This window comes from Gorilla gorilla, chromosome 19, assembly GCF_029281585.2.
Source record: "Gorilla gorilla gorilla isolate KB3781 chromosome 19, NHGRI_mGorGor1-v2.1_pri, whole genome shotgun sequence".
NCBI classification, from domain to species: domain Eukaryota; kingdom Metazoa; phylum Chordata; class Mammalia; order Primates; family Hominidae; genus Gorilla; species Gorilla gorilla.
Genome location: NC_073243.2, coordinates 38,510,563 through 38,533,550, shown reverse-complemented (window position 1 = coordinate 38,533,550; position 22,988 = coordinate 38,510,563). Strand labels below are relative to the sequence as shown.

The 22,988-nt window shown below is 42.9% G+C and overlaps 1 protein-coding gene across 1 annotated transcript; it reads left to right on the top strand.

The window, feature by feature from the left end:
- The first annotated feature begins 532 nt into the window (after positions 1-532).
- TMEM174 (transmembrane protein 174) lies at positions 533-2,536 on the top strand. Its single transcript, XM_004058684.5, has 2 exons — positions 533-1,252; positions 1,443-2,536. Exons 1-2 carry the CDS (start codon positions 627-629, stop codon positions 1,546-1,548), a joined length of 732 nt encoding a protein of 243 aa, XP_004058732.4. The 5' UTR covers positions 533-626; the 3' UTR covers positions 1,549-2,536.
- Positions 2,537-22,988: the final 20,452 nt, after the last annotated feature.

Sequence of the window (22,988 nt, the reverse complement as noted above, 5' to 3'; positions counted from 1 at the left end):
AGGGTCTTATGGCAGCGTCTTAAATTGCTATGGAAGAGTACCTCCTGGGGCCAAGGCAGGAGGAGCACTTGAGTCCAGGAGTTTGAGACCAGCCTGGTCAACATAATGAGACCCTATCTCTACAAAAAATTTTAAAAATTAGCTGAGCATTGTGATGTGTGCCTGTAGTACTGGCCACTGGAGAGGATGAGGTGGGAGGATCGCTTGACCCAGGAGGTTGAGGCTGCAGTGAGCTATCATTGTGCCACTGCATTCCAGCTGTGTGACAGAGTGAGACCCACACCCTAAAAAAAAAAAAAAAAGAAAAGAAAAGAGAAAGAAAGAGAAAGAGAAAGATGGGCTCAATAATTTAATTTTTGAATGTGTGAATGAATGAATGTGAATTACAGAGACAGCTTGTCATTGACTTGCAAAACAGAGACCTCCACTTGTTGACAATACATGAGAAAACTTCAGGCTTCATTTCTCAGACCTTTATTCTTCTAAACAAGGTCCAGCCCTCTGTGTGTTACACCCTGTTAAGCACAAGCCCTAAGTTCTTCTATAACTAATTTGGACCTGTGATTCCTTGGTTCTCACAATCCTCTCCACTCTAAGAAGCAGGGTGAGTGAGCCCACAAGGAGCAATGGAGCAGGGCAGCGGCCGCTTGGAGGACTTCCCTGTCAATGTGTTCTCCGTCACTCCTTACACACCCAGCACCGCTGACATCCAGGTGTCCGATGACGACAAGGCGGGGGCCACCTTGCTCTTCTCAGGCATCTTTCTGGGACTGGTGGGGATCACATTCACTGTCATGGGCTGGATCAAATACCAAGGTGTCTCCCACTTTGAATGGACCCAGCTCCTTGGGCCCGTCCTGCTGTCAGTTGGGGTGACATTCATCCTGATTGCTGTGTGCAAGTTCAAAATGCTCTCCTGCCAGTTGTGCAAAGGAAGTGAGGAAAGGGTCCCGGACTCGGAACAGACACCAGGAGGACCATCATTTGTTTTCACTGGCATCAACCAACCCATCACCTTCCATGGGGCCACCGTGGTGCAGTACATCCCTCCTCCTTATGGTTCTCCAGAGCCTATGGGGATAAATACCAGCTACCTGCAGTCTGTGGTGAGCCCCTGCGGCCTCATAACCTCTGGAGGGGCAGCAGCTGCCATGTCAAGTCCTCCTCAATACTACACCATCTACCCTCAAGATAACTCTGCATTTGTGGTTGATGAGGGCTGCCCTTCTTTCGCGGACGGTGGAAATCACAGGTATGGCGTGTCTACTGGGGGAATGCACTCCTTCTAGCCATCTCCGTCATGATCTGTGGCTGTTTGGTCCATGAATAAGGTGTTGGGAGACTGTGAATCTCTTCTTAGCCTGTTGCCCACGATGGCAGCCTTGGTTCTGTGAATAGTGCTTTGGACCATAATGTACCTGTGTTTTCTGCTCACATTTCAGGCCCAATCCTGATGCTGACCAGCTAGAAGAGACACAGCTGGAAGAGGAGGCCTGTGCCTGCTTCTCTCCTCCCCCTTATGAAGAAATATACTCTCTCCCTCACTAGAGACTATTCTGATATAATAGCACAATGCTCAGCTCAGGGAGCAAGTGTTCCCATCATTGTTACCTGACAACCGTGGTGTTCTATGTTGTAACCTTCAGAAGTTACAGCAGTGCCCGGGCAGCCTGACAGAGATCATTCAAGGGGGGAAAGGGGAAGTGGGAGGTGCAATTTCTCAGACTGGTAAAAATTAGGCTGGGCTGGGGAAATTCTCCTCCGGAACAGTTTCAAATTCCCTCGGGTAAGAAATCTCCTGTATAAGGTTCAGGAGCAGGAATTTCACTTTTTCATCCACCACCCTCCCCCTTCTCTGTAGGAAGGCATTGGTGGCTCAATTTTAACCCCAGCAGCCAACGGAAAAATCACGACTTCTGAGACTTTGGGAGTTTCCACAGAGGTGAGAGTTGGGTGGGAAGGAAGCAGGGAAGAGAAAGCAGGCCCAGCTGGAGATTTCCTGGTGGCTGTCCTTGGCCCCAAAGCAGACTCACTAATCCCAAACAACTCAGCTGCCATCTGGCCTCTCTGAGGACTCTGGGTACCTTAAAGGCTATAAAACAAAACAAAACAAAAACATCAAACCAATGAAATAAAATAAATCATGTCTCCTGCTAGAATAGTATTGGATACCTGACTAAATTACACAAAATAGACCATAATAGGATAGCGCTGTGAATACATCCTTCCCGATCACTGAGTCACAGTGACCCTTGGCTGCTGGTGTTCTCTTCTGCAAGGTTGAAGCTTGACGTGTGATGTACATGGGTGGGCTCTTGGTCCACCCCAGGCTGGGGCCTGAGCCAAGCATGAACTATCTGGGACCAGTGGCTGACAGAACACAGGACTTCCCTAAGTACCTGTAGGTCTGTGGAGCAAGACAGAGCAGAGTTGCCATGTCAACACATGGGGAATGATATGATAGAAACAATCTTTATGACTAAAAGAAACTCATCTTCTTCATTAAAAAAACTTTGGTGTCCTTAATCTCTCTGAATTTGGCTGTGTAATAAACAACTGGAACTGACTCACAGACTTCAGAAGTGACAGTTTAAAACCATTAGGTTTTAAAAGAAAATATTTGCTTTGGGCTTCAAAGGCAATGCCACTCAAGGTAAGGGTGGTACATCCTAAAGGAAGACACAGGATTTAGCAATTCTTAAAAAAATTTTGACATCGCGTTTGTATATGGAGCAACTTTTACTAATTTTGATCAGAAGCATCTAGCTTTCCAAGGATATGAGTGAAGTAAGCTTGGTATATTATTGTTGTCATTTATGTTATATCTTAGGGACAAAACCTTTTCACATACACTGTCATGTTTGATGATAGGTAATAAGTGAAAATGATTTCATTTAAAGAAATTAGCTTTATGTTCAGCAGATCCCTGAGACACTGGTCCCTAGCTGAGGGCCATTGGTGTTGGAGAAGAAGTTTGGTGACAAGGACCAGGCTGGGCATCACCAGTGGCATGCTGACCAGCAGATGACATTTTGGGCCCCTCATGCCACCCTTACCTTGAGTGCTTCTCTCACTGTCTCTCCCCAGCCCCCTGCCATTCTCACCCACCCCATAATTTTATGTTCATAAATTTGGGCTACAATGAACATCAAAAGTAGCTCAAAAAAGAAAATGGTATTAGGAAAGGGCATCCCCACATACAGCTGGATAGGGCAGAGCAGCCAGTTTGTCTCGGAGATGCCTAGAGTCAGATATGCAGGGAGGTGGCCTGGAGGGTTGGGATGGTTATTTTCTGGCACCAACAATTCCTCTTCCAAGACAGAGGGAAAAGTGCTAATGTAGAGGTCATTTATGCTTCCAAAGAGAGTGCTTCAGGGCTAATGGCTTCAAGAGCTCGAGGTAGGAGTAGGATCTGCAGCAGTCAGGGATCAGAAAACAGGAATTTGTTCATTAGTGCAATATTTATTTATTGAGCATCTACTCTGTGTCTGGTCTGGGTCCATCAGGTGGAAATATAACTTAAAAATGTCACCAAGAAGAGAACATACATGGTTCTGCCCTTGCAGAGCCTCTAGTCTAGTAGTCTAGTGGGGGAGAAAGATACGGATTCATTATCTGTATTAATCGTCTATTAATTATTCTCTGACACCACTGAGAAGTCCTGTAGCCGTAAGAGGGATTTGGACTCATTAAAGGGTCATGAGGCTTGCTTCGGAAGTGAAGTCAGGGTCATTGCCTGGCATAATCCCAGAAAGCACTGTTCACAGGGTGTCTGTGGACCTGTGGAGACTGTGCTAGGAGCTAAAGGAACAGTGGCTGTCTCCTAGACAAAGAGGAGAGGGCAGGAGGGAGGGGCCTGGCAGAGCCCCATGTGGGAGGCAGTGTTATGAGGCATTCAGCAGGTTGTGTAAACCTTTTTATTTTTCTGCTGCTGCAACCCTCAAACAGAGGTGCCTTCCAGTAACCAAGAAATTACACCCACCGATTTTCTTGCTTTGAGACAACCACTCATGCTCCCTATTTCTTTATTTGGGAATTTCAGGGGCCAATCTGATGGGAAGCCCACTGAGTGGCTCCTAAACTCTGACTTCCAACCAGGTCCTTGCTACGTCTCTGACCAGCAGGACACATTCCCGACAGAGTTTCTGTTTTGTTGCCCAGATATTTGCCTTTTATCATTCTTTCACTCAGTATCTCATCAGGGATGAACCATGGGAAACTATGATCTGGGGCACTGATTGGAGTCCAGCTCCTGGCTATGCTCTTCTCCCTTAGATTATCAGTGAAGGAAGCAGCCCTGGCTCGAGGCGGGTGCCTGAAGGTTTGGTGTCCAGCCAGAACCCACAGGGCCTGGTCAACCTTGTCAGTCTTGTCAAACATTTTAGGCTTTGTTTAAAGAGCAGTTGGGAAGCCATGGAAGCGTTTTTCTGAAGAGGGAGCTGCGATCACATTTTGCACATTGACTGGTTAGGGCAAGACCCAGAGGGCATAAACGGGTATAATATTCACTTTGCTGGTGACATTCAGAGCTAAGTGACCAGAATATCTGGAGCCATTTCTCCCCTCTCCTCCATCCTCAGCCTGGAGAGGGGCCATGTGGTGGGCATGCTCTGGGGATCTACAAAGAATTAAAAATAAAGTTAAAAGGTCTTGTTGATTACAGGAAACGAGTTTCTTTTCTTTTCTTTTCTTTTTTTGAGATGGAGTTTCGCTCTTGTTGTCCGGGCTGGAGTGCAATGACGTGGTATCAGCTCACTGCAACCTCTGCCTCTCAGGTTCAAACGATTCTCCTGCCTCAGCCTCCCGAGTAGCTGGGATTACAGGCATGCACCACCATGCCCAGCTAATTTTGTATTTTTAGTAGGGACGGGGCTTCTCCATGTTGGCCAGGCTGGTCTCAAACTCCCAACCTCAGGTGATCTGCCTGCCTCAGCCTCTCAAAGTGCTAGGACTACAGGTGTGAGCCACCACGCCCAGCCACGAGTTTCTTAAGAAATTGTTATCTCCTGGGAGCTATTTGGGCTGGGTCTTTTGGCTAGAGTGACTGATAACAGCTGATGGTTTTGAAGGAGAGGAAAGGGATCATCCAGGTTTGAGAAACAAGGCTCAGACACCAAGCGGAGGAAGCTTTCACAAAGCTCTCAGGACTTTTCTTTCTCCTTTTTGGGCCACTGGAGGGTGGATCTCTTGTGCAAGGAGGCTCTGTTTTCACTGCCTTCTGGGAAGTGCCTTCTAGCGGTAGAGGGCTTTCCAGAGATCCCAGTCACATTCCCTTCTGCTCTGCAGGCCAGGCACTGGTGTAAGTTTCAAATTCACCACATGGCTGTCTGCTACAAAACCAGCCCTTTGACTGCTCTCCTTACTTTTTCTTTTTTAGGTACAGCATAAAAATAAAGCCTCCTTTTTTTTCTGGAGAGCTGGCCTTGAGTCTCTGTTTTCAGCTTCAGACCTCTGGGGGCTTCTCCGGTCCTGTTAGATAACTAACAGTGAAAATCTGTTGTTTCGCGTAGCCACCTCCATCAATGATCTTAGCCAGATCTTCTGAGTAACTTGCTGCAGCTTCTAAATCAGCACTTGCTGCTTCGCTTTGCACTTATGTTATGGAGATGGCTTCTTTCCTTAAACCTCATGAAGCAACCTCTGCTAGCTTCCAACTAGCTGTTGATGACTGTTAGATCAGTGGAGTAGATTGCACTGAAGCTGAATACTGCTGGGTGGCCGTTCCCCTAAACAGAAGCTCTTCACAGTAACCAACGGGTAGACACCTTCTTACTTACCTAGAGGAGAGAGGCTCCAGCACACAACACAGAGGCTGATGTGGTCTAGATATCAGTAGTGTCCCCATCCGTCACAACCTGCACTGTCTGGAGTGACTGCAGCTCACACCACTCAGCATTTACTGAAATGTCTCACTCAGAGCCCTTTATGCAACCAATGCTTGGTTTCTGCTGAATAATAAATGTGATATGAATACATGAAAAAATGTTCAAATACATAATGAATAACCATTCTAGCTTGTTAGTTGTTTTTGTTGTTTTTCACATTGTAAAAAATTTCAGACAAATACAAGAGTACATAAAAGAGTACAGGAAGACCTCATTTTATTGGACTTTGCAGATTTTTTTTTTTTTTTTAACAAATGGAAGGTTTGTGGCAATCCCATGTGGAGCAAGTCTCTTAGTGCCATTTTTCCAACAGCGTGTGCTCACTTTGTGTGTGTACATCACATTTTAGTAATTATTGCAATATTTCAGACTTTTTCATTGTTATTATATCAGTTATGGTGATCTGCAATCAGTGATCTTTAATGTTACTGTTGTAAATGTTCTGGGGCACCATCAACCTTGCTCATATAAGATGATGAACTTACTTGATAAATGTGTGCACTCTGACTGCTCCACCCACTGGCCATTCTCCCGACTCTCTCCCTCTCCTTGGGCCTTCCTATTCCTTGAGACACAACAATATTGAAATTAAGCCAACTAAAAACCCTACAATGGCCTCTAAGTATTCAAGTATAAGGAAGAGTCGCATGTCTCTCACTCAAAATCAAAAGCTCACTTGAAATTAAGCTTAGTGAGGAAGGTGTGTTGAAAGCCCAGACAGGCTGAAAGCTAGTTTTCTTGTACCAAATAATTAGCCAGCTGTGAATGCAAAAGAAATGTTCATGAAGGAAAATTAAAAGTGCTACTTCAGTGGATACACGAATAATAAGAAATTGAAACAGCCTTATTAGTGATGTGGAGAAAGTTTGAGTGGTCTGGATAGAAACCAGCTACAACATTCTCTTAAGCCAAAGCCTAATCCAGAGCAAGGCCCAAACTCTCTTCAATTCTATGAAGGCTGAGAGAAGTAAGGAAGCTGCAGAAGAAAAGTTGGAAGCTAGCAGAGGTTGCTTCATGAGGTTTAAGGAAAGAAGCCATCTCCATAACATAAAAGTGCAAAGCGAAGCAGCAAGTGTTGATTTAGAAGCTGCAGTAAGTTATTCAGAAGATATGGCTAAGATCATTGATGGAGGTGGCTATGCTAAACAACAGATTTTCACTGTAGATAAAACAGCCCTCTAGACAGAAGACCATCTAGTTCTTTCACAGGTAGAGAGGAGAAGTCAGTGCCTGGCTTCAAAGCTTCAAAGGACAGACTGACTTTCTTGACTTAGGGGCTAAAGCAGCTGGTGGCTTGAAGCTGAAGCCAATGCTCATTGACCATTCCAAAATCCCAAGGCCCGTAAGAATAATGCTAAATCTACTCTGCCTGTGCTCTAGAAATGGAACAACAAAGCATGCATGAGAGCACATCTATTTATAGCATGGTTTCCTGATTATTCTAAGTTCACTGTTGACACCTGCTGCTCAGAAGGATCCCATTAAAAATATTACTGCTCGTTGACCCAAGAGTTCTGAGGGAGATGTACAAGCAAATTAATGTTGTTTTCATGCTCACTAAGATAACGTTCACTCTGCAGCCCATGGATAAAGGAATGATTTCTATTTTTAAGTCTTATTACTTAGGAAATGGATTTTGTAAGACTATAGCTGCCATAAATAGTGATTGCTCTGATGGATCTGGGAAAAGTAAATTGAAAACCTTCTGGAAAGGATTTATCATTCTAGATACCATTAAGAACATTTGTGATTCACAGGAGGAAGTAAAAATGGCAACGTTAACAGATGTTTGGAAGAAGTTGATTCCAGTCCTCTTGGATGACTTTGAGAGGCTCAAGACTTCAGTGGAGGAAGTAACTGCAGACATGAAGGAAACAGCAAGAGAACTAGATTTAGAAGTGGAGCCTGAAGATGTGATTGAATTGCTCCAATCTCATGATCAAACTGGAATGAATGAGAAGTTGCTTCTTATGAATGAGTAAAGAAAATTGTTCCTTGAGATGGAAACTACTCCTGATTAAGATGCTGTGAACATCGTTGAGATAACAACAAAGAATTGAGAATATTTCATAAACTTAGTTGATAAGGCAGCAGCAGGGTTTTAGAGGATTGACTCCAATTTTGAAAGTTGATTTCTGCTGTGGGTAAAATGCTATCAAACATCATCTCATGCTACAGAGAAATCTTTCATGAAAGGAAGAGTTCAACTATGCAGCAAACCTCACTGTTGTCTTACTAAGAAATGACTACAGCCACCTTAACCTTCAGCAAACACCATACTGATTAGTCAGCAGGCATCAGCATCCAGGCAAGACCCTCCACCAGCAAAAAGATTATGACTTGCTGAAGGCTCAGATGATCACTAGCATTTTTAAGCAATAAGCAACAAAGTATTTTATAATTAAGGTATGTACATTGTTTTTTAGACATAATGCTACTGCACCCTTAACAGACAAGTATAGTGTAAATATATATATATTTTTTAGATGGAGTCTCGCTCTGTTGCCCAGGCTGAAGTGCAGTGGCATAATCTTGGCTCACTGCAATCTCTGCCTCTTGGATTCAAATGATTCTCATGCTTCAGCCTCCCAAGCAGCTGGGATTATAGGCACCCACTACCTCGCCCAGCTAATTTTTGTATTTTTAGTAGACACGGGATTTCACCATATTGGCCAGGCTGGTCTTGAACTCCTGACCTCAAGTGATCTACCCACCTCAGCCTCCCAAAGTGCTGGGATTACAGGCGTGAGCCACCACGCCTGGCCCATAAATATACTTTTATATGCATTGGGAAACAAAAAAATTTGTGTGACTCACTTTATTGCATTATTTGCTTTCTTGCAGTGGTCCGAAACCGAGCCCACAATGTCTCTAAGTATGCCTGTATATGAAACCCCATGTATCTCTCATCCAGCTTCAGCGATTATCTACTCATGGCCAATCTTGTTTAATTTATACCCCCCACTCACAGTTCCCCCAGTTGGATTTTTTAAAAGCAAACTCAAGCCATCAAATAATTTCAGCCTAAAATATTTTGTTGTGTATCTTTAAAAGATAAAGACTTGAAAGAATTAGAACACCATTATTATAACTTAAAAATTTACAATTATTTTTGAATGTCATCAAATACCTAATCAGTGTTCAAATTTCCCCAATTTTCCCCCATCTCACTCTCTGTTATTTTTTCTTCTTTGTTTGGTTTGAATCAGAATCCAAATAAGAATTACATTTTGCCAATTGCATCTTAAATTTCTAGCTGTTTCATACTATATTTTGAGAGGCAGATGGTTGGCAAACTATTCATGGTAGCAGATTCATAATTATTAAATTTTACTTTCCAAACAAATATGTTTTACAAGATTTTTCTCCTTCTCTATTAGTTCCCTGAAGCCCTACTACTTCCCTGGAATTAAAAACTTATATTTTTCCTACTTTTAGAATACTATTAGGGATTTTTCTAAAACCAGACTTAGAAAAAAGGAGAGAGAGATCTTTAAAAGACTGTTTAGTTGAGAATTATCTGTTGCAGAATAATTTCAAGAGTATCAGGAAACCTTGGCAATCTTCAACATTTTTGGCTTGGTCAGTAAAGCTTTTTAGAAAAAAAATTATTGTTTTCCTTCAGAGATCATAAAAACCCCTTTGAACATCTCAAAAGCACGAACCAGTCTCCTCTTTCAGAAATACAAGAGCAAAGCCTCTTGCTTTACATTAAAATATTACCTGATATAATTTACCTCTCAGATGTTATTGACTGTGGGCCTCTTATCAATGAGCTCTCCATTTTTTGAATTAAAAATGAATATATTTTCTGGACATACCTACAGCTCTTCCTTTGAAGGTGGATATGAATAAGTGTGTGTGTGTGTATTCACCTACACCCTTATTACGGAATGTGATTTATGAATTTCTTGCCCACTTACTGCTTGTAAATCATCAAGAGTTTTATGTCCCAAGCAGTCAGCAGTGGTTATAAAATCAACAGAGGGATGTACTAAATAAACCTTTACTGGATTGCTCCTAAGGAATTGATGACAAGTCAGAAAGTGCAGACAGCTCCACTGGAATGATTCTCACCTGCCTTTGGGAAAGCACAAAGGTCTCAGATAGGGAAATTTTTTTGTCTTGAGCTTTTAAGATTAATTACCAGATGATCTGTTAAGGAAATTAGTTTTCTAGGTTCCAGAAGTTTTCTATAACAAAAAAATTTGCCCTCTATCACAAAGCCTACACATGTGTAAATCATAGATGCAAACAAATATGTGCTCTGGAATTTGTGCTTATATACAAGGTATGAGAAGATAGAGATTTTCCTTTTCCAACCCTGCAATTCACTAGTTTAAAAGAACTAATTCAAAAGGGATATAGATACATATACACACATATGTATACATATAATATATATACAACTATATGTGTGTGTGTATATACTCATTTTTTTCAAATATATGAAATATCTCTTGAAGAATACATAAGAACTAGTGATAATTATTTCTGGAGTGGAGGATGGGAGACTCATTTTTCACTTTACTTGATGGTGATTAATGATTTTTTTAAACCATGTTCATATGTTAACTGTTGATAAAATTATTTTTAGAATAAAGGAGGAAAAGAAGGAAATGATCTGTCTCTGTGTACTTCTGTTAATCTCATCTTCTTCAGTCCTGGCGTTTTCATTGCATCATCATGCCGCCGCTTACATATGTCATAGGTAAACATGCAAGACACATAGAGACAAATGTGACATGCATGCATACATCTACGTGGACACAAATACATTGTAATATGAATAACACTTTTACATGGACACATATACACAAAGCCTCTTGGGAGGAAGCAGAGGTTCATGTACATGAACGGTATTTCACATATATATATGTTGTTGCTAAAGTCCTCTGCTAGCTAATGGCAGTGTCACAGCAGCACACACAGAATATCAGATCAGATTACCCCACGAGTCTTTCTTTCTTTGATAGATTTCCCAACCCAACCCTCGCTACCACACCTAGAAAAACTGTTCACTCCTGGCAGACAGTAATTCATTTACGGGGAGCCACCACCTTTGTACCCTGAGAGGTGAAGCTGAAAATAACCTAAGTAATCTGATTCCTCAGCAGAAGGTGGAGTGCAGGGAGGAATTCTGCACGTCTCCCTCTCGGGGTGTGAGAGGCAGAATCAGTGGCCGCAGTGGCTGCACCTGCCCCCTGGCCCCCTGGTTCCTCTGGCTTGGACTCCTCCTCCTCTCTCTGGGGCTGGTTTGATCCCACCTCAGCCATGAGGGACACCCCGATCTCTCAACAGCCTGAACAGGACTCACGGAAGCATGCTGGGCCTTTGGAACGCTGGGACCGTGGTGAAGACTCTTTGCCAGCCCAAGTTGCTCTCATGCTCCCTTGCAGGCTTCCCATCCCTGATTCTCTTGGGCTCTGTTGGGCCCTGGCTCTTGCTCTCCTCCTTCCCACTCTGGTTCCTCCCCAGAACTATGCATATCCTCATCATTTGGGGAGCTCTGTGGATCCCAGGTGAAGAACTCTTGTGGAAACCTCTTTTCCAAAGGGTCATGTAGTCCTGTGGCTTTATCTATCATTTGAGACTAGTGAGTCTTACATCTCCTTTTCTGTTTTCCCCAAAGTGAACTCAGAAATTAATGGGCTCACTTTGAAGGAATGGAAAAGACTAGCCTACCTTCCAGGCTGTTGAGGCAGAGAATTCTATTTGTATACCTAACATCTATTCCCTGACATCAGCAGTTACCAAAGTGTGGTCCATAAGTGCCTGGGACTCCCTGAGACCTTTGTTTGTTTGCTTTTGGCAGAGGGGTTTGGGGTGCATGTTATGCAAGGTCAAAGCAAATTAAATAATAATTCTAAAACATTATTTACCTTCTTGATTGAAAGGACATCTGCATTGATGGTATAAAAGCAATAGTGGCTCAAACTGCTGGTGTCTTAGCACCAATCACAGCAATAGCACTGTAGCAGACTGAAAAATGCACACCAACCACCCCCCCACCCCCCACCACAAAGATATCAGGACCTAATCTCTGGAACCTAGTAAATGTTGCTTTATCCGTAAAAAGTGTCTTTGCAGATGTGATTAATTTAAGGAGATGGGGAGATGATCCTAGATCATCTGGGGGGGTCCCTAAATGCAACCACATGTATACCTATAAGGAGACAGAAGGAGACTTTACAGACAGAAGAAGAGAAGGCCATGTGAAAATAGAGGCAGAGATTGGAGTGATGCGTCCACAAGCCAAGGAATGCTGGCAGCCACAGAGGCTGGGAGAGGCAAGGAACAGACTCTCCCTGAGAGCCTCCAGATGGAGTGTGGCCTTGCTGACACCTTGACTTCAGACTTCTGACCTCCAGAGCTATGAGAGAATAAATGTCTGTTGTTTTAAGCCACCTAGTTTGTAATAATTTGTTAGAGCAGCCACAGAAAACTAATACAAGCACCAAACTATCTAGCAATAACTGTTCTTCACCACCGTGCACTCACAGTAAAAACGAGGTACAATAAAAATGGCCAGTTTCACTTTTAAATTGCCCTTATTGAAGCAGTAAAAATTACTAATTTTGTTAAATCTCAACCCTTGAGTACATAGCTTTTTAACAGTCTGTGTGATGGAATGGGAGGTACACATAACATGCTTCTTCTGCCTGCATGACTATGATGGTTACTTGGAGGGAAAGCAGTTCTGTGAGTTGCAAGCTGAACTAGCCTCATTTCTCATGGAATGCCATTTTTACTTGGAAGAGTGACTGCCAGATACACCATAGTTATTCAGATGTGTGTACTTTGTAGATATTTTTTCAAAACTGAACACAGTGAGCCTGCCACTTCAAGAGAAATATCTGACAGTATTAGTTGCCAATGATAACATTCAACCTTTCAAGTAAAAATTAGAATTTTTGAAAACTTATGTTTGTCATCATGAGCTTGACAACTTCTTGAAAGTGTTTTTTTCTTGTTAGATCAGTGGTGATATTTTAAAATGTGATTTAAAAATTATATAATGAAATGTGTCAGCATTTGAAAGGTCTGCATAATTCATTAAACAAACATTTTCCATATAACTATTACGTGATATTGCAATATCATGTGTGGTTAAAAATCCATTCACTATGCAAGATATCCCAGTGAATTTTAACATAACAGAGTACAAAATATTCATTGATATGGTTTCAGATTCTACATTGCAACTAACCTTTAAATAACTACCACATGAATTATGGTATCATACCAAAGAAAAATATCCACAATTACCTGAAAAAGTTTTAAAAACACTTTTATATTTTTCAGTTACATATCTGCATGAGGCCAGATTTTCTCCATATAATTCAAGCAAGATGTTGTATTGTAACAGAGTCAGTGTAGAAGCAGATATAAAAGAGTCTGGCTGTCTCCTATTAAGTCAAACACTGAATAAATTTGCAAAAATGTCAAACAATATCACTCTTTTCACTTTACTTTTTTTCCTTGGAAAGTATATGTTATTTAACATGTAAAGGGCATATAAATATACTTTTTAAATGAATAAACAAATATTTTCAGATTTTTTGGCTTTAATTTCTAATATGGCAAATACTAATAGATATTACTCACATAAATAAAAGCTCTTTGGGGTCCTCAATAATTTTTTAGGGTATAAGAGGTATCAACCTTTTTCAAGACCGAAAAGGTTGAGAACTGCAGTTCTATGTTATTAAGAAGTGGGGCAATGTGCCCATTTAAAAGACTACATTTTCCAGATGCCTTTGCAGCTAAATTTGGCCATGTGGTAAGTTCTGGGTAATCATATAAAAGCAGAAGTTTGTAAAAAGGACTTCCCGAAAGCCTACATGGAGAATGAATGGCTAGGAAAATTCCTTTTTTGACTTTCTGCTTTTTCTCATTCTCAGAGAATACATTTGTATATGATTGTGGAAGCCCTAGCAGCTACCTTGAACTATGAGGTGACCTTGAGGATAGAAGTTGCTTGTAACCAAGATGAAAAAAAAGATTAAAAAAAAAACGGCTGGATCCCCAATAACTATGATGTTGCCTAATTATCTACTCCAGGCTTCTTTTAAATGGGAGACAAAAAACCTTTTACATCCTGTTTAAGCCTCTATTATTTCTATTTTTCTGTTACATGTAGCGGAACCTAATCCTACTCTTTCCTTTAAATGTGACAATGTGCTAAGACCAACCACCGAGGACCTAGTTTTAGGATGTGTACTATATAATGATTTCTTCTGTATTTTTAAAATGGGGTTTTCTTTCCATGTCTCAATGTGTGATACTGAAAAAACATTATTCTTCAGGATTAATAATAAAGGCACTCAGAAATTTGTTCAACTCTGAGCAACAAACATTTCGGGATCTCATGCTATTGGCATGCAGTGAGCCAGGCTCTGAGCACATGTGTCCTCACAGCCCTGTGGGTCATGGGGGGAAATCACCTCCCTCCAGGGCCCAGCACTGTCTTCACAGCCCTGCTGCAGGCCCCACTATCGGGTAACACACTATTCTCAGCATGGAGAGAGAAGCATACCTCTTTGTCACTTAACTTGTGTTTCTGGGGTAGGACTTAAAATTCTCTTGAATAAATTTGTCATCCCCACTCCTTGAACTAGAATGGCCCAAATAAACAAAGAGGCTTCCCTCTCCTGAATTTTGATGGGCTGACATGTCTAATTTCCCTGATAAGTCATGTCATTTGTTCAGTGTTCTCCCATGCTACCATTGTCAATATAATAACCAACTGAATTTGAAAGTTGCAGAAAGTCAACAGACCTTGTCCATGGACCCACCCTGTAACTAAAATCTTCAAAGCAAAGATAACTTTCTACAGAACGTCAGATGGTCTCTTTCCTTGTGTTACACAGAATCTATTGCCATTAACTGGTGGCATCATAGGTGATGGGTAGGTAAATGAGAGATACCCAAAAGCCTTACTCACAAAAACCAGGCAGATTCTGTAAGGGGCAACATGTTTAGAGTAAGCAAATCTCTACCATACTTCTTGGGTTCAGGATGGATTCAGGCTAGACCTAACCACTGCACAGCCTGGTGAGGCTAAAACATGATAATATATGATCAAAAACTACAAACTCTGCAGAGCTGTATGTCAGCTATAGTTATTAACTTGTGCTCTCTTGACAGGGAAACAAAATTCAATTAAAAGTACAGGCTGAATTAGAATATTGGCTTTGCTACTTGTTTGCTGGGTGACTTTAGGCAAGTTGCTTAACCTTATTGAGCACAAGAAATAATTAGGTACAGTCCAGGGGTATCCAACCTTTTGGCTTCCCTGGGTCACATTGAAAGAAGAAGAATTGTCTTGGGCCACACATAAAATACTCTAACACTGTGATAGCTGATGAGCTAACACACACACACACACACACACACACACACACAAAATCTCATAATGTTTTAAGAAAGTTCACGAATTTGTGTTAGGCCACATTCAAAGCCATCCTGGGCCACATGCAGCCTGTGGGCCATGGGTTGGACAAGCTTGATGTACACCTTTTCAAATACTGATATTCATTTTAGCAGATGGGCTAACATGGGTAAAAAGGTGCTAACAGAGTTTGAAAAATGACTTTTTTAAAAAATCAATTTTACCCTAATATAACATTTAGGGTTAGATTTGTTTTCTTTTCTTTCTTTCTTTTTTTCTTTCTTTTTTTTTTTTTTGAGATGGAGTCCTGTTCTGCCACCCAGGCTGGAGTGCAATGGCGTGATTTCAGTGCACTGCAACCTACACCTCCCAGGTTCAAGCGGTTCTCCTGCCTCATCCTACTGAGTAGTGGGATTTCTGGCGCACGCCACCATGCCTGGCTAATTTTGAGTTGAGACTGGGGTTTCACCATGTTGGCCAGGCTGGTCTCGAACTCCTGACCTCAAGTGATCTGCCTGCCTCAGCCTCCCAAAGTGCTGGGATTAGAGGCGTGAGCCACAGCACCCGACCTAGATTTGTTCTCATATAACTAAAAACTCCACATAACTTTAACTTAAAGAAGATCAGTTTACTTCTCTGTCACATAAAGGAAGTCTAGAGGTAGGTATTAAAGCACTGCTCCCTCTGTCCTCAGTGGCCTGGGCTCCTATCTTCCTCCTGTGCCATCTTCCTTCAGCATGTGGCTTTCCTCTTGAAAGTCACCTCATGGTCTAAGATGGCTGCTGAAGCTCCAGCATTATGTCCATGCTCGAAGCAGAAGGAAAGAGAAACAGACAGGAAAAAAAGAGCATACCTCACACCTGATTCAACTGTCTTAAAGAAAGCCTTCCTGGAAGATCCATGCTGTACTTAACACTTCCACCTTCTGACCAGAATTTGGCCAGATGGCCACACCAAGCTGCACAGGAGTCTGGGAAATGTAATCTTCTTGGTTGCTGTTCTGTTACAAAGGGAAAAGGGTAGAATAATTGTTAGGTAGGCAACTAGCAGCCTGTTCCATATTTGGTCCTCTCTCTCTGTCTCTCTGTTTTTCTCTCTCTCTCTCTTCCTTCTGTCTGGATTCAAATACCTGCTCAAGAATTTGGAATTTAAGAAAAAATGTTTGTTTTGAATTCCTCTGCTGAACCAAAAATATTAACTTTGAAATGCCAAGTATAAATACACATGACAGATGCAAGGTTTTGGCTAAAGAAGTTTGACTTGTAACTTTAGAATAACAGATGCACTAATCAGCAGGAGAGCTGTCAATGAGTTACAGAGCATCTGAGCTGTAAAATAGGCAAGCTTTAACTAAACCATGACACCAAGGACTTGTTTGTATCACATATTTGTCTCATATGGCTGGATTTTTGTGGGATTTTTTTTGATCCCCCATCTTCCCACTTGAAGGACATCAGTTGTTATGGACACAGTGACATTAAATTCATATGGCAAGATTTGACACAAACAAAGTAAAGTAAGTTCATTCCAGAGGCTGTGACTTAATAAGCTCGAATTTTCCAGAATTTAACCTGGTCCCTGAGTTTGGTGGGGACAGGATGGGAGGGAGGAAGAGGAGGAAGCCAGACACCTTTGGGAGCTGCCACGAGTTCTTTGGGAGCATTAGAGCTATATTTGGTGCAATTAAGTTGCTAATTCAGTAAAAACTACACAGTTCCCGTGTGGCCTGGGAAAGTAAAATGCAGCTGCTAAAGGTGGCTGATTTACAAGCCGGGAATGGCCGAGGTACCAGGGGAAATGAGCCAGATTCCTCCAAAAGCCTAAATCACTCTCTTAGTCAGGCGATCAAAACAGCATGCTCACCCTGGGCAGAGCACCAGAGTTGGGCAGCCTTCAAAACAGGTCTTGAAAAAATTCCCAGTTTTTCAGCAGGATTAGACCCTTGCCTCTCCTTCATTCCTCAGAAAGATGCAGGAAGTGTAAGGGATTCCTTAAAGGATCAGAGTTCAGTCCCTACACTTTCCCAAACCCCAATCCCGACCCAAGGGAAAACAACGTAAAAGGCAGAGAGGTATGTATTTAGTCTGTGATCTGTTCCACTAGCAAGTTCAGGTCATTGGGGATTGCATCAGGCCAACTGGGGTGGGCAGGGCTCATCCGAAGGGCTATGCAGACTATCTACCACACATCCTCAGTGGGCACCATTCACAGCATAGTCTAATTTACTGGTTCTCAAACATGGTGGGTGCATATTAGAATTACTTGGGCATTTAAAAAAATCCCAAGCCAGGCTGCAACTCAGAACAATTAAATCAGACAACCTGGAGGAGGGACTAAGACATCAATAATGTTTAAATTTCCTCCAAATGTTTCCAACATGCAGCTGAGTTTAAGGCCCAGTGGTCTCATTCATGCAGACTTTGATGTGAATGGCACTCCCTGTAGCTGTGCTGAGTATGACCTGCAAAGACATATTTCATAGTCCTGGGTGGAGGTGGAGATGCAGAGTTAGCAGAGGACAATAGGGAGATGGGGATGCCTTCTAGGAAAAAAAAGACATGTCAAAAGGAAATCTAGAAAGTGGCCCTCACACCAGCCTCCTGTGACTAGGGTTGCCTGTAGACTGGGTAAAAAAAAAATAAGGCATTCTATTATTTGGGGCTCCTGAACAGTTTACATGATCCCAGATTTCTCTCCTGTTAATCTGTTCTAGTTCCTAATCTTAATTTCTTGGATATTGTCTAAGATATGTATTTTATGTAATTAAAATAGCAACCAACAAACACTCATGCATCACTTCAGAGTTTGCAAAGCAGTGTTTCAATGCCCATTATCCTCACCGGGATGACTCATAAAATCTCTGCCCCCTGTCTGTGGAGTCCAAGTCCCTTTCTTTCTCAGATCCAGGTGCCATTAGAACTGGAGGATTGGTTTTTCACCAGCTTCTACACAGAGGTTTGCCACCTATGGTGTCTGCTGGAAATTTTTTTTCCTTTGCTGAATTTTTAATTACTGTGAAACAACCTGGAGCATGAGTTTATGGGCAAAAGCAGCATTTCCAATGTGGCCTCATCCTTGCTCAAGGTAGGGCCCCACAGGTCAAATGGCCGTCTGATTTCCACCAAAGGCCCAGTGTTAGGCACAAAGGAGACACTTAGCAGCACCTTGTGGAACAAATGTAGAGTGGATGCTGCGTTGGCAAACCATGCAGGCAGCCACCAGTCAGGAGAAAGGCTCTGGGTGCTGAGAGGGAGACTTACAGCCACAGAAAAGAACGGAATATTCCAAGCTTAAGTAGTTTTAAATTTGGTTGAGGATTCTGGTCTTAGCCCATCTTCAGCCTTGTCAAAGGCAATAGTCAAAGAGGGCTCCCGAAACTGTCCTGGTGAGCCAGCATGCAGGCTGAGTTCACAGTCTGGGTCCTCGGGTGACCTAACACTCATGTGCAGTCACCAGGTCTCTGGTCCACAGGCAGTAGGAGCAGAGCAGCCAACTTCCTGTAGCCAAAAGACTTGGCCCCTGACTGGCTGAGTGGCTGTGAACACGTCCCTGAAAATTGTCATGCCTCTGTCTCTTTGATCCGACAAGTGGGGTTAATAGTCCCAGCCTCTTAATGTTGCTGTGAGACTCAGCTGCTGTTTAGCACGGCGCTCCATAAATGGTGGCGGTGGTATTATTGCAGGCTCCGGTCTATCTCCGATTTTACTGCCTTCACCAGTGAAAACCAGCAGGGGGAGCCTGGTCTCCTTCCTGTTCCCCACGGCCTGATCTCACAGGCCCTCTATCACCGGGCCATGATGTGTGCTTTTTTCATGGATCAGGAGATAACTAATACTTCTAGCAGAATATATTTGAACTGTAAGGTTCCAGTTCAGTCCTTTTCTTTAAGGACCTAGAACAGTGATTAAGAAAATAAGTTCTGGAGTCAAAATGGGCTCAAAGTTTTGCTCTACCACTGTGCTATATATAGCCTTGATGATACGGTTTGGCTGCATTCCCACCCAAATCTTACCTTGAATTATAATCCCCATAATCCCCACGTGCTGTGGGAGGAAACTGGTGGGAGGTAATTGAATCATGGAGCCAGTTTCTCCCATGCTGTTCTAGAGCAAATGAGTGAGTTCTCATGAGATCTGATGGTTTTATAAGCGTCTGGCATTTCCCCTGCTGGCACTCATTCTCTCTCCTACTGCACTGTGAAAAGGCACCTTCTGCCATGATTGTAAGTTTCCTGAGGCCTCCCCAGCCGTGTGGAACTGTGAGTCAATTAAACGTCTTTTCTTTATAAATTACCCAGTCTCAAGTATTTCTTCATAGCAGTAGGAGAATGGACTAATACACTTGGGCAAGGTTCTTGCCCTCGGTAAAGTGTCAATGTCCACATCTGTGAAATGAAATTGATGCTACTGTTTATGGCATAGGTTTATTGGGAGAATCAAAGGATATAATGCCTGGGACATAATTAGCACGTGATATGGGCCGTCCTGTTTATATCTCCCCTCCCTGTGATCTAGGACTAAAGGCTCTCTTAGTAAATTCTCCCATGGTTTCCCATGGCAGTTCTGGCCAACTTCATCTCTGTTCAACTCCAAGGATGCCGGGAAAGCCCTATTTTCCAGGAGTTTTCATTCCAAAGTGTCCTCACTTGATGGAAATTTCTTAACTCCAAAAAGAGCTCTTGGGGCCAGGCACAGTAGCTCACACCTGTAATCTCAGCACTTTGGGAGGCTGAGGCAGGTGGATCACTTGAGGCCAGGAGTGTGAGACCAGCCTGGCCAACATGGCGAAACCCTGTCTCTACTAAAAATACAAAAATTAGCCAGGCATGGTGGTGAGCGCCTGTAATCCCAGCTACTCAGGAGGCTGAGGCCGAGAATTGCTTGAACCTGGGAGGTGGAGGTTGCAGAGAGCCAAGATCACACCACTGTACTCTAGCCTGAGCAACACAGCGAGACTCTGTCTCAAAAACCAAAAACTAACCAAACAAAAAAACCTTACCAGTTTTCATGCAGGTACACACAGGTAGTAAGTAATAGAGCTGGATTTAAATACAGGCAATCTCCTTATATAATCAGCATGATGTGGGGGTGGACAGAGGGAGGTGGCATTAAGCAGTTTAAAATTTGACTTGATAAGGCTGGGGATACCATGCTTAGCCTGTGGTGAAAGTATAGAAAGGATGAAACTAGTTCTGGAGGGTTCTTGCTTTCTAGGGCAATAGCCATCCTTGAAATTATTCTAACATTTGATCACTTGTCTTAGTGTGCCACTTCAAGTCACCTCTCACTTTTTCTCCCATTGTTCCTGCAGGTAGATCATGTCCTGTTTCAGTAGGGATGATATACCTGTCCCAATTCACCTGTGCTGTTTAGAACAGACACTTTCTGCCAAGTGTACCACCCCACACCTTGCCAGACTGCTCCACCCAAAAAGCAGGGCCTGGGGTGGGTGACCCACATAAGCTGGCAACTCCTAAACCTAATAATAACTCCTACCCTGTGGGGTCAACTCTTTTGTGTTTATTCATGGCCCCAAGCCCCACCCCATAAATTTGACATCACTTTTTCCATAGCAAATAGTAATCTTCAAATGGAATAAGGCAGGAGCTGCGAGTCCCACAAGAGGCAGCCAGATGAGACCAACATGTTCCTTAAACAATGGACACAGTGGTGTGGTGCACTGCAAGCCTGTGTCTTATGTTCCAGGTGACTTCCATGTCTCAACCCGTGGTTCCTCCACTAACAAGGAATAAGAAAAACTTGCCACTGTGGAAACGTGGCAATATACCACAATATCACATGTCCTAAGAGAGTAGGTATTTATATAGATAGACATAACTCTCATTGTAAAGTTAAGATGTATTAATGCAACCCTGCATCTGGAGCACGTGCTCATCCTCAACATTTCAAAGTAAGTATTTGGACTTTAGTTCTCTTTGGAATTTACAATAGACTCTGGAGTGTTGCTCTCCTTTGTTGTAGGCAGCTCTCACTGAGCGCCCAGGATCAGTTTCCTGGGCCACCTACATGTGCATTGAGATGCTGAATACAAGCTCCTTAAGGTCAGGGCCCTGTATTGTAACAAGTGCATAGGGTCTTACACATAGTAGGTGGCTATGTGTATAGATGAACGGGATGACATAGTGCTACTTAAGAGAGAATGGAATCCACAGGATAGGTTCTATCTAAACACATTTAAGGGCATTCTGTTCCTGGAAGTCCTAAAAGCATATTAACGCATCCTTGACTTCACATCTCAAAGTGTGATCTCCTGACCAGCAGCAGGACATCACCAGGAGCCTGTTAGAAATGCAGAATCTGCTTCCACTCCAGGCCTTTTGAGTCAGTGCCTTCATTTGAACAAGATCTCCAGGTTGGCCGGGCGTGGGCCTGTAATCCCAACACTTTGGGAGGCCGAGAGGGGTGGATCACTTGAGGTCAGGAGTTCGAGACCAGCCTGGCCAACATGGTGAAACCCCGTCTCTACTAAAAGTACAAAAATTAGCCAGGCGTGGTGGCACGCAGCTGTAATCACAGCTGCTCGGGAGGCTGAGGCAGGAGAATTGCTTGAACCTGGGAGGCAGATGTTGCAGTGAGCCAAGATCACGCCACTGCACTCCAGCCTGGGCAACAGAGCAAGACTCCGTCTCAACAAAACAATAAAAAAAGATCTCCAGGTCATCTGTTTGCACGTCAACATTTGAGAAACCCTGGTTGGTCTATGACAACACTGTCATGTGGATGGCTGAGAGCAGTGTTTAAATAACTTTCTGGGGGTGTGCGAGAGGGAAGGAGAGAAAGAGAGAGAGAGAGAGAGCAGGTGTCTCGCATACACTATCCCATTGAATCCTCACAGGGAGCCTGAGAGGCAGGTACTACCACTGTTCCATGTGACTAGCTAGCAAGCTGTGGAGACAGAATCAAACCTTCAGATTACGTCCTCTTAGCCATTATGTCATATATGCTAGAAGCTGTAGAAATTAATGAAGTTGGCTATTTCTGTAATATCTTGAGAGAATTCTAACTTACAGTCAGATATTGCTTCATACCTGAACCATCTTACACACTGATGAGACTCAGAGCAACCTTTATTCGTTATCCTCTAAAAAAAGTTATAGGAGTAATATATGCTTCCTGTAGAACAATTAGAAAATGCAAATGAGCACAAAGAAGGAAAAAACCACTCTATAATGACAAGATAGCTAAAATTTTGTTATACGTTCCTCCTTCCATCATTCTATATATATAATATGAGTGTCTGTATGTGTGTGTATATATTCACTTATACTTTTAACAAAAAAGGAATCATAGTAGCCATACTATTTTGTGACTCCTCTATTTCAAACTGCCTTTAGAATTTTAGGTTTCTCTGGTCTAAAACTTCTCTTCTCTGAACGTGTTTTAATTCCCACCTATCCTTGAAGGCTTAGCCCCAGGTACACCTCCTCCCAGGAGCCTCTCCTGATCACCCAGCCCATGGGTGCCTGGTGCTGGTGGCCACCTCTGCCTGAGTGTTGGTATAACCCACATTCCCCAGCCACAACCACTCAGAACAGGGTCTGAACAATGTTCACAGGACATTGGTCTCAGCCTCCAGCTCCTGCTGAAGGAAATGCAGCAGCCACAGACAGTTCCTTCCTTTAGGTTCAAGGGCTATATGGGGTGGCTCGTGCATGTGTGCCCTATCTGTCCTCTGCTCTGATCCAATGT

Coding starts and splice junctions, on each gene's coding strand:
- TMEM174 (XM_004058684.5), top strand. CDS start 627: ATGGAGCAGGGCAGCGGCCGCTTGGAGGACTTCCCTGTCAATGTGTTC. Junction 1,253..1,442: donor GCGGACGGTGGAAATCACAG/GTATGGCGTGTC, acceptor CTCACATTTCAG/GCCCAATCCTGATGCTGACC.